Here is a 13440-nt window from a genome sequence, read left to right on the forward strand (position 1 = left end):
GGCTGCACGTCAGGACCATTTGGGGAGTGGGGGGCAGTGAGGGAGTTGGTGGCTAAGGCACAGGGATCAGTGTCACTGTGAACCCTTCCAGCACCCAGGACCTCCATGGGGAGGAGGAGTAAGAGGGTGGGACCAGGGTCCTCTCCGACCCATTGCCACCACCTTGAAACCTTCTAATAGTTCTCTTTGATCACGTCTTTCTGTGTGTGTCACAGTTACCCAGGATCCTGGGCTGACGGGGTCCTGGGAAGTGGGAGTGGCAGTGACTGGGAAGCTAGTGTGAATTTTGGGGGTAATGTGGTGCAGGCCAACCCAGAACTTCTGCACACGCACAGGGACCCAGCTTGGGGTCCCCACCAGCTTTCATCCTCCTCTCGGATTTAGCTTTTTCTGCAAAATGGGGGTTAATGATGCGAAGAGAGCGTGGGCCAGGACGTGTGCACTTCTATCCCGTGCACAGAGTTTGCCCCACGGGGACACACGCAGCATCTCGCCAGCCACCGCGCGCGGGCGATGCTCCCCGGGCTCAGCCCTGCCTCGGCCGCGCGCCAGCCACACACACCCTCCCGCGGGTCCCCCTCACACCCACATCCCGGAAGGAGCCGCTGCTCCCCCGGCGCGCGGCGCTTCTGTGCTCTGTGCCGTTCACAGGCGGGGAGACCGCAACGGGGCGGGCCGGGATGAGCTCACGCCGCCGGCCGCCAGGCCTCCCCGACCCTAACTCGCTCCAGATGCCCGGGCTCCAGGCCGCGAGCCTGTCTGACGGCGGAGGCGCGGCTCGCCGGCGCCCCCTGCAGGCCGAGGGGACTGGGGGCTCCCCCGCAGGGGACGCGCGCAGAGGTGGAGGGGATGCATGTAGTGACGCAGGGGATGCAGTGGTGCAGGAGATGCATGTAGTGGTGCAGGGGATGGACGTAGCGGTGCAGGGGATGCCTGTAGTGACGCAGGGGATGCATGTAGTGACGCAGGGGATGCACGTAGTGATGCAGGGGATGCAGTGGTGTATGGGATGCATGTAGCGGTGCAGGGGGTGCACGCAGCGGTGCAGGGGATGCATGTAGTGGTGCAGAGGACGCACGTAGCGGTGCAGGGGATGCATGTAGCGGTGCAGGGGATGTTGCAGTGCAGGGGATGTACGCAGTGGTGCAGGGGATGAGCGCAGAGGTGCAGGGGATGCATGCAGTGGTGCAGGGGATGCACACAGCGAGGCAGAGGATGCAGCTGTGCAGGGGATACTGCGGTGCAGGGGATGAACGCAGCGGTGCAGGGGATGCAAGCGGGGGGTGCTGCCCGGGTGCGGGTAAGGGAGCAGTGTGTCCTTACAGCCTCTACATGCTTTCCCCAGGCCCTGCCCCCTGCCTGAGTTCGATCCCTGATGGGGGCAAGCCTTGTCTGTCTCCTGTGGCTTCCAGGTGACATTCCTAATAGTGACCTCTCTATGCTGTGTCTGTCTCCTCCCTGGACCCAGTGCCTGGCCCCTCACCCAAGGCTGACCTTGCCAAAACCTCTGGATGTACCCAATGCCCCCTCCCCACAGCAGCCCCAGGGCTCCCTGACCAGGTACTGCAGCCCAGGCCTCCAACCTCAGCAGCGGACAGGGCTCTGCCCACTTTTATTCCTTTTGGAACAAACAGCCAGTTTCTACTGGGAAAGCAGCAGGGGCCCTGGCCACCGCCTGTTTTTAATAAGGAACTGGTATTTCCCCGAAATTGCCGGCCGCGGCTGACCTCACGGGATAACGACTGGCGGGGGTCCAGGGGGCGGGCGGCAGCTCCTGTGTGCTCCCCTGACACGGGTAGTGTGGACGAGTGGGGCCCGAGGACGACGCCTGGGTCCTGTCCTTCCATTCGTCCACTATGTCCTGGACCTGGGAGCCAACTTCTCAGCTCCTTGATGCTGTGCAGGGCCATGAGTTCAAGTCCTGCTTCGCCCCCTGCCTTGCTGTTTGCTCCTGGCAAACCGCTTCACTTCCCACTTTTCATTTCCTCCACAGGGTGGGCTGTTGTTGGGGGCGTGGAGGGGGCTGGGAGTGGAAAGCAGATGGACCAAGAGCATTTCATTTCTAGAGGAGAAGAGAAAGAGGGGCTGAGGGTCAGCTTAGACCACCTAGTTGCCCAGCCAGGGGTTGGTTGGTAATTTGGGGAGAAGATTGGGGTGACACGGATGGTATTGTGGAGAATGACTACTGCCAATGAGAAGTCAGCACAGGGGGCTTTGGGAATGTCAGGGAGCAGTTTTCACAGGAGGGAGAACTGGGAGCTGAGGTGCGGTTTTGAGGAGAGTTAATAAGGCAGAGGGGGGAGCTGAGAAGTGAAGAATTGAAGGATGAAGATGAGGACAGAATGCAGGAGGCAGCCTGCACAAGCTATCTTGGGTAGTCAGTGAAGCCTCTGTCCTCAGTACCACAGGCAGTGAGGTGCTCTGGGGTCACCAGAAACGGTCCCAAAGTCCACTTTGTAACCTTCCATCTGTGACCAAGAGACAAAGAGCAAAAGGAGTGCGGGTGCAGGGTCTGGAGGAAGGACCTGGGAGGAGGCTGCACAGAGGGACCCGGAAGACAGGGAGGGGGCGGCAGACCGGCAGGTGGCAGGCGGGTGGGAAGATCTGGTGGCTGGAGGATTGTGTTCATCTGCCTGATGTCTGCACTTTCCCCACTGCTAGGGCCCTTCCTGAAAGTCACAACAAAGACAATGCTGGTGACTAATACGCACCGAGCACTTAGTGTGTGACAGGCACTGCTCTCAGCTTTTTTTTTTTAAATTTATTTTTTAAAATCTTGTGTGTGTGTGTGTGTGTACTGTCAAATGGGATTTGACTGGTACAAGAGGAGATTGCTCCGCCTTCTTCGGCAGAGTATCTGATGGATTCGAACTGCATATCTCTGAGATTGCAGTGTAGCTTCTTGTCACTAGACCACCAGAGTTCCCTGCTCTCAGCTTTTACAGATAGTAATACTTTCAATCTATATGCAGAACAGATCATCTGGGAGGCTGGGCTCTATGAGGAGCAAAGTGGCCTCAGAATTGGAGGAAGACTCATTGACAACCCAAGTTATACAGATGACACAACTCTGCTTGCTGAAAGTGAGGAGGACCTGAAGAACTTGCCTCAGTTGAATCAGATCCAACTGGCACAGGAGGAGATTGCGCCTCCTCCAGCACAGCATCTGGTGGATTCGAACCATGAGCCTTCGGGATTGCAGTACAGCTTCTTGCCACTAGGCCAACAGAGCTCCCTCACAGGGAGCTCAACCCTCTTGGTACCAGAAGCCAGGAAATCCAAAGATGAATTGCACTGGGAAAGTTGGCTATAGCCCCAGCCTATATATAGGCTGCCCCTAACTCAATTTGGCTCCTTGTAGGACTCTCATCTGCCACCTCCTTGAAGGCAGCGTGGAACACATTGGAGGACTCTGGTTGTACCGCAGGACACGCTTAACCCGTGGGTTAAGATCTCCTTTGCTAAAAAAAAAAACAAAAACAAAAAAACAAAAACAAACAAACAAAAAAACCAAAAACCAAAAAAACCCAAAACTGTCCTTTTCTGCAAAAAAAAAAAAAAATCTTCTTTGCTTGCCCAAAGTAGAGAAAGGAGGAACTTCCTGAAGGTATTTCAGGCTGAGGAGTGAAGGGCAGGGGGAGATGAGGAGGTAAAGGTGAGAGGCTAATTGCGGAGTCAGAGTCAGAGTCAGGGTCGAGGTCAGGATATTTTCCTCTAAATTTTGCCTCAAGTGAGAACAGAGTCCAGAACATGGATAAATGTATTTGCTCCTCAGAGCCAGTGGGTCATTTAGAATTATCCTAGCTTAACAGCCTCAGAAACGGAATGGAAGATCACTGAATGGAAGATCACCAGCTGAATGCCAGCGGGCCAGTGAGTGATACTGAAGGATATTAATTTATTACCATTTGGCAGACATGTCCTATAAAATCTAAAACTATATATATTTTTTTTGTTATTTTCTTTAGAATTACCTTTTGCTAATCTGTTTTTTTCATGGTAAATGATGTTTAAATTTTCTCTCTTCTGGAGTCAGTCTGGGTAAAACATCATTGGAGGGAACTGCCCATTTATCCAGATTTTCAAATTTATTTGCATAAAGTTAGAGCAAATTTTGTGACTTTTAAAATGTTTCTTCTGTAGGTCTGATTTTATGTCATAATTATTTACTTATGTTTTGTGTTTTCTCCTCTTTTACTTGAGAATATTAAGCAATCATTTATCCATTTTGTGGCTTTGTTTTCAAGTAATCAGCTCATGCATGTATTAGTTCTGCTGTTTCTCTTTTTAAGATGTATTAACTTCCACTTTTAGCTTTATTAATCTTTTCCATCTGCTATCCTTGGGTTGACTTTATTGTTCTTTCTTTTTCTAATTTCTTGAGTTGGACAGGAATTGGTTTTATTGGCTTCTTTCTTTAGAGTCTAAGAAAGTTTGTAAGGTGAGGATTCTTTTCTCCCTCAAACAAGAATTCATTTCTAAGAGATTCTGTTGTGTAGTATCTTGTGATTTTCTCTTTGACTTGAGAATAATTTAAGGAAGAGTTTAAGCATTTCAGGTGGGAAGCTCTTTGGGTTTCTGATTTTTGTTACTCATTTCTGCTTTTACGGCATTGTGGTTAGAGATCTCTTCCTGAGCCATTTCTACTCTGTGGAATCCACTAAAGTTGGATTTTTTTGGGGGCGTGTGAACTAATATATAAGGCTTATTTCTCCAAGGATTGCATGGATGCTTGAGGAGAAATGCTGTAATTTTAGGCTCAGCGTTCAAAGTATAATAACTTGATCTCATTTATTATGCTATGTATATTGTCCATCTTCTCACTTTCTATATGAAATAAGCAAAGTCACTACTATTAAGCTGGTTCTAACTCACAGCCATGCTTCGCCAGATTTCTGAGTCCGTAAATCTTTACATCTTTCTCCTTTGGAGTGGCTGGTGGATTGGAACTGTCACTTAGCAGTTAACAGTCTATATGTTAGGCATATATACATGTTGTTGTTGTTGTGTGCCATCGAGCTGTAACTGACCCATAGTTGACCTTCCAGCAGGTTTTCAGAGACAGTTAATTGCATGAAAGGAGTTTACCCATCCTTCTTCCACGGAACAGCTGGTGGATTCAAACTGCGTGCCTTTAGGACTGTAGTGCAGCTTCTTACTAATAGAGCTCCCCTAAATATATGTATATGTGTATGACATATATGTATGTGTGTGTGTATTGTTGTTAGAAAGATGGACAATCATTTCCTGTTTGATTTAGGGTCTCTGAAATCCTGCAAGAGGGTCAGTTATAAGTCAATTCTGACTCTATAGCACACAACAACAACAACAACAACAAGAAGTCATAAAAGTAGGAGGCTAACAGAAACTCTCAAACACAACGTTAGGATCAATTGTATTTTCAGAAACCATGAATCAAAGACCTTGAATCAAGGAAATGAATCCCATGAGATATTTGTTTATATCTAACTGTAGTATAACAACTACATCACTTCCGTTCTACCTCTTTTTTTGAAGTTTTGTAGTTCTTAAAAAAATAATGATGTTGTTAAGTGCCGTTGAGTCTCTTGCAACTCATAGCGACCCTATGTACAACAGTCCTGAAACCTATTCTAACCTGTGTCAACCTTATTGACTCTGACACACCTATCACCATTACCCAGTCACTGAATCAATCCATCTCATCAATGGTCTTCCTCTCTTTCTCTGTTCTTCCACACTTCAAAGCATGATATTCCTCTCCAAGGACTGATCCTTCCTTGCAACATGCCCAAAGTATGTCAGATGAAGCTTCAGGATCCTTGCCTTCAAGGAGCAGCCTGATTTCACCCTCTCCAGGATGAACCTGTTTGTTTCTCTACAGTCCACCATATATTCAATACTCTTCTCCAGCACCATAGCTCAAAGACATCAATTCTCCTTCTATCATCCCTAGTCATTGTCTACCTTTCTGATGCATACATAGCAAGCAATTGTGGAGACAATGGCCTGGAACAGGCACACCTTAATCTCCAGACTGACATTGTTGCTCTTCAGTACTCTGGAGATGTCCCTGACAGCAGATTTTCCCAATGCAATTCATCTTTTGATTTCCTGACTGCTGATATCAAGAGGTTGATTGTGGAGCCAAGCAAACTAAAGCTGTTAGCAATCTCAGTCTCTTCACCGTCTATCATAATGTTGCTTGTTTTCTTGATGTGATATTTCACACAAAACTCAAACTCATAACTGACCCTCCACTGGGTTTACAAAACTGTAAATCCCCTGGAAGAAGATTGTCTATCTTTCTCCCGTGGAGATGCTGGTGGATTATAAATGGAGGTATAGGCTCTGGGCGAGCTGGGCAAACCAGAGCTGCCTATTTGCTATTTCTCTCTTTTTCCAAGTAAAGATTGTGTAATCTTTGCCATTAATTGATACCAATTGTCCCATCACCATAGAAAAAAAGGCACTACTTTTAATAGCTTTTTTTAATTGGCTCAAGATCCAGGGAAGTGTTAGACACTGAATTTTATTGCTGCATCTCTTTTGTCTCATTTAAAACTGCTGTCTCTCCCACTCTCAAATGAAAAAAGAAATGAATTTTTAAAGACCCAACTACTTGGCTTCACAAATACTATAAATTTTAATGGCCGATACTTTAAGACAACTTAAACCAGTTGTGCAAAATCGTCATCGATCTGGATTTTTCTGTCTGTCTCCTGGAGATTTTAGCAAACAATTTTATGTAGAATAAGCTGGTAATCAACCTGAGTTTGATTGCTTGGATTAAGGTGGTGTTTGTTAAGGAAAATGTCATCTTGGAATTAATAATTTGTAAGGAGTTAACTTTGAGGCTTTGTGACTATCCTGTTTCCAACACCTTTTCACCCAGTGGTTATAGAACTTTTTAGTTCTTTTTTACTTACTTGTTTGCTATTGTTGTTATGTGCCCTCGAGTTGACCACAACTCATAGCGACCCTATGCACAATAGCTCTGAACTCTGCTCTATCCTGGGCCGGTCTCAGTGTCTCTGACACACCTACTCTCATTACCCCAGTTACTGAGTTAATCCATCTCCTCCGGGGGCTTCCTTTCCTGTGCTATCCTTCCACCCTGTCACCTTTCTTCAAGGATTGATTCCTCCTGGCAATATGCCCAAAGTATGTGAGATGGAGCTTCAAAATCCTTGCTTCCAAGGAACAGCTTGATTTCACTCTTCTCAGGACAGACTTCTATGTTCTCTTGGGAGTCCACGGTATGTTCAATGCTCTTCTCCAGCACCACAACTCAAAGGCATCAATTCTTCTGTTCTCTTTGGTCATCGTCCATCTTTCTGATGCATAATAGGTAATCATGAAGACCATGTCCTGGATCATGTGCAGCTTAGGCTCTAGACTGACATATCTGCTATACTACTGGAAAAAAGTGAGCTCACACCGGGGCAGTGGATGTATAACAAACATATCAGGCTACTAGTGGAATAATCAGCAGTTGGAATGTACCAGTGCTAGAAGGGAGAAAGACTGGCAGTTTCCTTCCATAAAAATCTGTAGCCTTGAACCCAAAGGAGGGTCACCATGACTTGGAACTTCCTTCCATAAAAATCTGTAGCCTTGAACCCAAAGGAGAGTCACTATGACTTGGAACTTGGATAGCATTGAATTTGCCTTTTTTTGATTGTTATTACCAATGTGTTTCTATTTCCATAGTTTTTACTTAAAGCAGGTTACTAGAACATACAAGTCAAAAGCAATTCATTGCCTTCAAATTGGTCTCATTTCTACCAACCCTCCATTGAGTAAATCTTTCCTACAGTAGACTGTCCACCTTTCTCCTCTGTGTCAGCTGGTGAATTCAAACCCTCCACCATACCACTGTTATGCCTTCTATTATAACATAAATAGATTTATCTTCATTGTGAGTTATACCTTTTAGGATGATAAAGTACCCTTTTGGTCTACTTAAAAGCTTTTTTTCCCTTTTTTTTTGCTAAGGCAGAAATGGATAAAATTGGAAACAGGAAATTAATAGAGAAAGCCAATGAAACCAAAAATTGGCTCTTTGCAAAGATCAAGAAAATGAACAAGCCTCTACACAGGCTGAGACAAAAAGAGAGATGGTCCGTATTACTGATATTAAAAATGAAAGCAGGGACTTTACAATTGATTCCATGGACACTAAAGCTTTTAGTGCTTTAGTGGACAAACAAGCTTTTAACAGCTCTATGTCTACAAATTTGACAATTTAGATGAAATGAATAAAAATTTTTTTAAAGGCATGATCTACTAAAACTCATTCAAAGAGAAGCAGATAACCAGAGCAAGCTTTTATTTTTAAAATGAAATTGAGTCAAGTTATTAACTTTGTAAAACAGAAAATACAGCTCATGTGGTTTCACTGGTGAAGTTTACCAAACATTTAAAGAAGAATTAACATCAATTTTTGGAAAAATTTCCAGAAAATAGAAGGTTTTGAAAGTCTTTTTGGTTCTTATCTTTCTTCAATTATTTCTTCCTCATGTTTATTGCTTTCTTCTTCTTGCGTATGCTAATTAATGGTTTACCCATTTTTACGGCTTTGTTTTCAAGCAGTCAGCTCATGCATTTATTTATTATTTTTGCTGTTTCTAGGAGGCCAGCATTACCCTGAAACTGAAACCAGACAAATACATTACAAGGAAGGAACATAGACGCAAAGCTCCTCAGCCAAATATTTACAAACCGAAAGCATTAACATACAAAAAGCATTGTGCCTAGTGGAGTGGACTTTGGGGGAGGGATTGTATAACAATGGAAGAATTTTTCTTTTACTTTTCAAAGAGAAGAACTAACTAGAGGGGAGGGGTGGGCAGAAAGAAAAGTGCAACAATGAATGAATGGAAATAAAAAAAACCCCTCTGTAAATTTTCATTAGCATTAATAATAAATAAATAAATATTTTTTTAAAAAAAGCATTGTGCACCTTCCTCAAGTGGAATTTACCTGAGGAATGCAAAGCTTTTTCAACATTCACAAATCAATTAATGTAGCTCACCACATCAATAAATTAAAGAAATGCATCATTGGTAAGAGATGTAGTAAAAAATGACCCTCCATTGGGCTTCTGAGGCTGTAAATTGCCATTGAGCTGCTGGTCAATTTGAACCACCTTTGCCATCAGGGCTCCTTCTATGTCACTAAGTAATTGCAGATAACAATAATAAGACATCACTACTTTTTTAGAACCAGGAAGTTGTATTTGTTGGTCCACAGGCAGGCAGACCTTCATGAATGCAGGGCCCCCACCACTCATCCGAGGAAGCTCAATTGGGGATATATGTAACTCCACAACCATCTGGAAGGAGGCCCTCCTCAGCCACTACGTCTTCAAACTCATCAGCTATAAACGTATCATTGTTCTAGTTGGTACAGCACTTGTCTGTCAGATTGCTGTACTGAGGTAACTTGTGGGTACTGTGATGCTAAAAGCTGAGCCACTAGTGTGTGAAATGTCAGAGGAGTAATGCATGATGGGCAGATTTTAGTATAGCTCTAAGATCAAGATAGACTAGGAAGAAGGACTGGCCATCTACTGCTGAAATAGCAGGCTTCTGAAAACGCTATGAACAAAAGAGGAACACAGATAGTTATAGTTGTTGTTGTTGTTAACTGCCATTGAGTCGCAGGTGATTCATAGCGACCCTATGAAGGAAAGTCCTTGACACTTGGGTGCCTTTCATTCTCTCTCCAGGTTCGTAGGGTTTCCGGAGGCAAGCTATTATGGAAGTGGATGCCACTCCTGCTTCCAAAGATAGTTATAGTAGTAGAGGTAAAATCTAGATTAAAAGTCAAAGGGTGGAGTGACTTTACTGGACAGAGTAACATTTCCAGATAGAGTTTTCAAGAGCATAATCTATGCAGAAGCAGACTGGACACATTATTTCCTATGGAAGGGTGGGTGGGTTTGAACCACTGATATTTTGGGTAGCAGATAAGTGCTTACCTGCTGTGCCACCAGCATTCCTTTCTAGTACATTTGTATTTCAAGAGTATTAGAATTAGATTTCAACATATGAAGAAAGAAGTGCAAAAAATTTGTATACTGTTTTCAAATCAGCACATAGTTGCAAGCGTTCTTTTCTTTAAAAAATAAAGTATTATACCTATGGTTGACCCTCTGCTCTTTATGTCTTCCTGATTTAATTTCTTCCCCCCACACCCCCGACAGAAGAAACTATCCTGACATTGGTTTTATGCTTATTACCTAAGATTTTATGCTTTTATTACACAGGTGTACACACACGTTCATGTGAATAAGTCATATGAATAACATGAATGCATATTTATGTTTTTCACAAACTGTATGGTGTATTCTGCTTTTCATTTTACTTAACAAAATGTTTTTCTTTATCTATGTTGTACACAGCTTTAGTTTGCTTGGCTCCATAGTCAACAGTCTTGGCACCAGCAGCCAGGAAATTAAAAGGTGCATTGCCATGGGAAAGTCTGCTGTTAGGGACCTCTCCAAAGTGCTGAAGAGCAGTGGTGTCTCTCTGGAGACTAAGATGCGTCTGATACAGGCCATGGTCCTCGCAATCACCTGTTATGCATCAGAGAGTTGGACAATGACCAAGAAGGATAGAAGGAGAATTGATGCCTTTGAGCTGTGGTGCTGGAGAAGAGTATTGAGAATACCATGGACTGCTAGGAAAACAAACAGATTTGTCCTGGAGAGGGTTAAACCGGGTGGCTCCTTGGAGGCAAGGATTCTGAGGCTCCGTCTAACTTACTTTGGACATGTTGTGAGGAGAGACTGGTCCTTAGAGAGGGACATCATGCTTGGGAGGGTGGAGGGACGGCGCAGGAGAGGAAGGCCCTCTATGAGGTGGATTGATTCAGTGACTGGGATAATCGGGATGGGAGTGTCAGAGACAGTGCGATTGGCACAGGACAGAGCGGAGTTTAGGGCTGCTGTACATAGGGTCGCTATGAGTCACAAGCGACTCGACGGCACATAACAACAACAACAACATGTTGATCTCTGGGCCAATTGGCAGCATCAGGATGGATGGTGAAGAGATTTGGATTGCTAATAGCTTTAGTTTACTTGGCTCCACAGTCAACATTCTTGGCACCAGCAGCCAGGAAATTAAAGACCTCTACAAAGTAGAGACCTCTACAAATAAATAAAGTAATAAATACAAAGTAATAAAGAGCAATGATGTCACTCTGGAGACTAAGGTGGGCCTGATACAGGGCATGGTCTTTGTAATCAATCACTTGCTATGCATCAGAGAGCTGGACAATGACTAGGAAGGATAGAAAGAAAATTTATGTCTTTGAGCTGCGGTGCTGGAGAAGAGTATTGAATATACCAGGGACTGCTAAGAAAACAAACAAGTTCATCCTAAAGAGGGTTAAATCAGGCTGCTCCTTGGAGGCAAGGATTCCAAAGCTTTGTCTGACATACTTTGGGCATGTTGCAAGGAGGGACCAATCCTTGGAGAAAGACCTCATGCTTGGGAGGGTGGAGGGACAGCGCAGGAGAGAAAGACCTTTGATAAGGTGGATTGATTCAGTGATTGGGGTAATAGAGGTAGATGTGTCAGAGACAGTGAGATTGGCACAGGATAGAGCAGGGTTTAGGGCTGTTGTACATAGGGTTGCTATGAGTCGCAGGTGACTCAATGGCACATAACAACATTGATGGTATAGTTTTAATGTATTAATTTTAACTATTGTATACTTTTTATGCCATGATTATTATTATCTCTTCTGTTGATGGTCATTGGAATGATTTCTAATCTGTCAGTGTCATCAAGCCTACAGTGATTAACATCACCATAAATAGCTCTTTGTGCCCAGAGTGCAAAAGCCACTCTAGCATGGATTTCTCATGCACTTCATCTTTCCTAGATATCACCAAGTTTCTCTCTAACATGTGAAATTGCCATATTTACATTTTTTCCCCAATCGAATGGATATGAAATAGCATTTTGTGGTTTTAATTTGCATTTCTTTGGTTACTATTGAGTCTTGGAATGTGAAATATTTATAGTTTTGATCCTTGTCTTGAGAAAAAGCATTAATTTCTCTTTTGTAAATCTCTTGTCCATAACCTCTGCCCATCTTTTAATGACTATTTTCATTTTAAATATTTTTATTATTGGCTTTTTAGTATCTTTAGACATTATAGACAATAATATTATGGCCACAGTAGTCTTTGGAATAACTTTTCCTTTTAATATTGTATTGTAGCCAAATTTATCTACATTTTTTTCAAGCTGTGGTTTGAATATTTTTGGTCAGTGTCTAGTTTAAGAAATTTTCCCTGTTGCCTCTTCCAATTCATATGCGACCTAATGTATTACAAGGAAGAATGAACTCCGTCAGGCTTCTCTTGCTGTGATTTTTACAGAAATAGATTATCTTATTTTTTCATTGATATTGAAAATATCCACAAAGAAAAGCTTTCCAATTCAGCAATGTCAACACATATAATACAATGACATTACATTCTTCAGAGTGTGTAACCATTTTAACCTTTCTTTTTCAATTTGTCCTTCCCTTACGACATAGATTCAATTCCCCCTAAACTTCTATCAAGCTTCCTATTGCTGTTAGCAATTTGCTTTTATACAGTAAGTTCTTCAAAAGAGTACAAAGATCACCATAGATATTCTTTACTAGTTAAACTAGACTGTTACTTGGTTTAAAGAAGATGCCAGGGGATATTTTTAGTTTATGATTTCAGTTTTAAAGATTATCTCCAAGGCAGCAGTTCGGGGGAATTCACCTAGCTTCAATAGCTGCAGAAAAATCTAGATTCTGCTCTTGTGTACCATCGAATTGGACCAGACCCATAGCTGATACATCAGTGGGTATTCAGAGGCAGTTTAATTGCATGAGAGGAGATTGCCCATCTTTCTCCCAGAGAGCAGCTGCGAGATTTGAACCATATACCTTCAAAATTGCAGCTCAGCAAACAAAACCTATTGATGGAAGATTTTATTTTAGTAACTCTATCATAGTATTTATCACACTGCAAAGTAACTGTTTCTTTTTCTTTCATCGCAACTATACAAAAATCATTCTTGCTGAGCACTGCTTACTATGAAAAAAAAATAAAGTTTACAATAAAATATTTTCTTTCTTCTTTTTTTTAAAGATTGCATCTCAGCTCCTTCACCACTAAGTCGCCAGATCTCTCTACTGAAATGTTCAGGGATGAACCACTTAGGAGTATAAGAATAATTGTAGAACATGAAGAATAATCAATATCACAGAATTGTACATGCAACTTTTTCTGACTGAGTGGTATTGCCTTGTGTGTTATGTTCGACTGTGTTATTGTTCCATTCATTTGTTAATAATCATTTAGATTGTTTCTATATTCGGGCTATTTTTAGTAGAGCTGCAATGAACGTGGGTGTATTCCTGTTTGTTCATAATGCTGCTTTGCTGAATCTTCGCTAGCTC

At 43.2% G+C, this 13440-nt stretch overlaps 1 protein-coding gene across 1 annotated transcript in view; it reads left to right on the forward strand.

The window, feature by feature from the left end:
- The first annotated feature begins 1131 nt into the window (after positions 1-1131).
- The window catches only part of PRSS42 (protease, serine, 42), a 28470-nt gene continuing 16161 nt past the window's right edge, over positions 1132-13440 (forward strand). The window contains exons 1-2 of the mRNA XM_006893037.1: positions 1132-1300; positions 1413-1560. Of these exons, the coding sequence (XP_006893099.1) occupies positions 1132-1300; positions 1413-1560 (317 nt within the window). The remainder of the gene's footprint in view (positions 1301-1412; positions 1561-13440) is intronic.

This window comes from Elephantulus edwardii, unplaced genomic scaffold (genome assembly GCF_000299155.1).
Source record: "Elephantulus edwardii isolate Elephantulus edwardi_28Jun2011 unplaced genomic scaffold, EleEdw1.0 scaffold00121, whole genome shotgun sequence".
NCBI classification, from domain to species: Eukaryota; Metazoa; Chordata; class Mammalia; order Macroscelidea; family Macroscelididae; genus Elephantulus; species Elephantulus edwardii.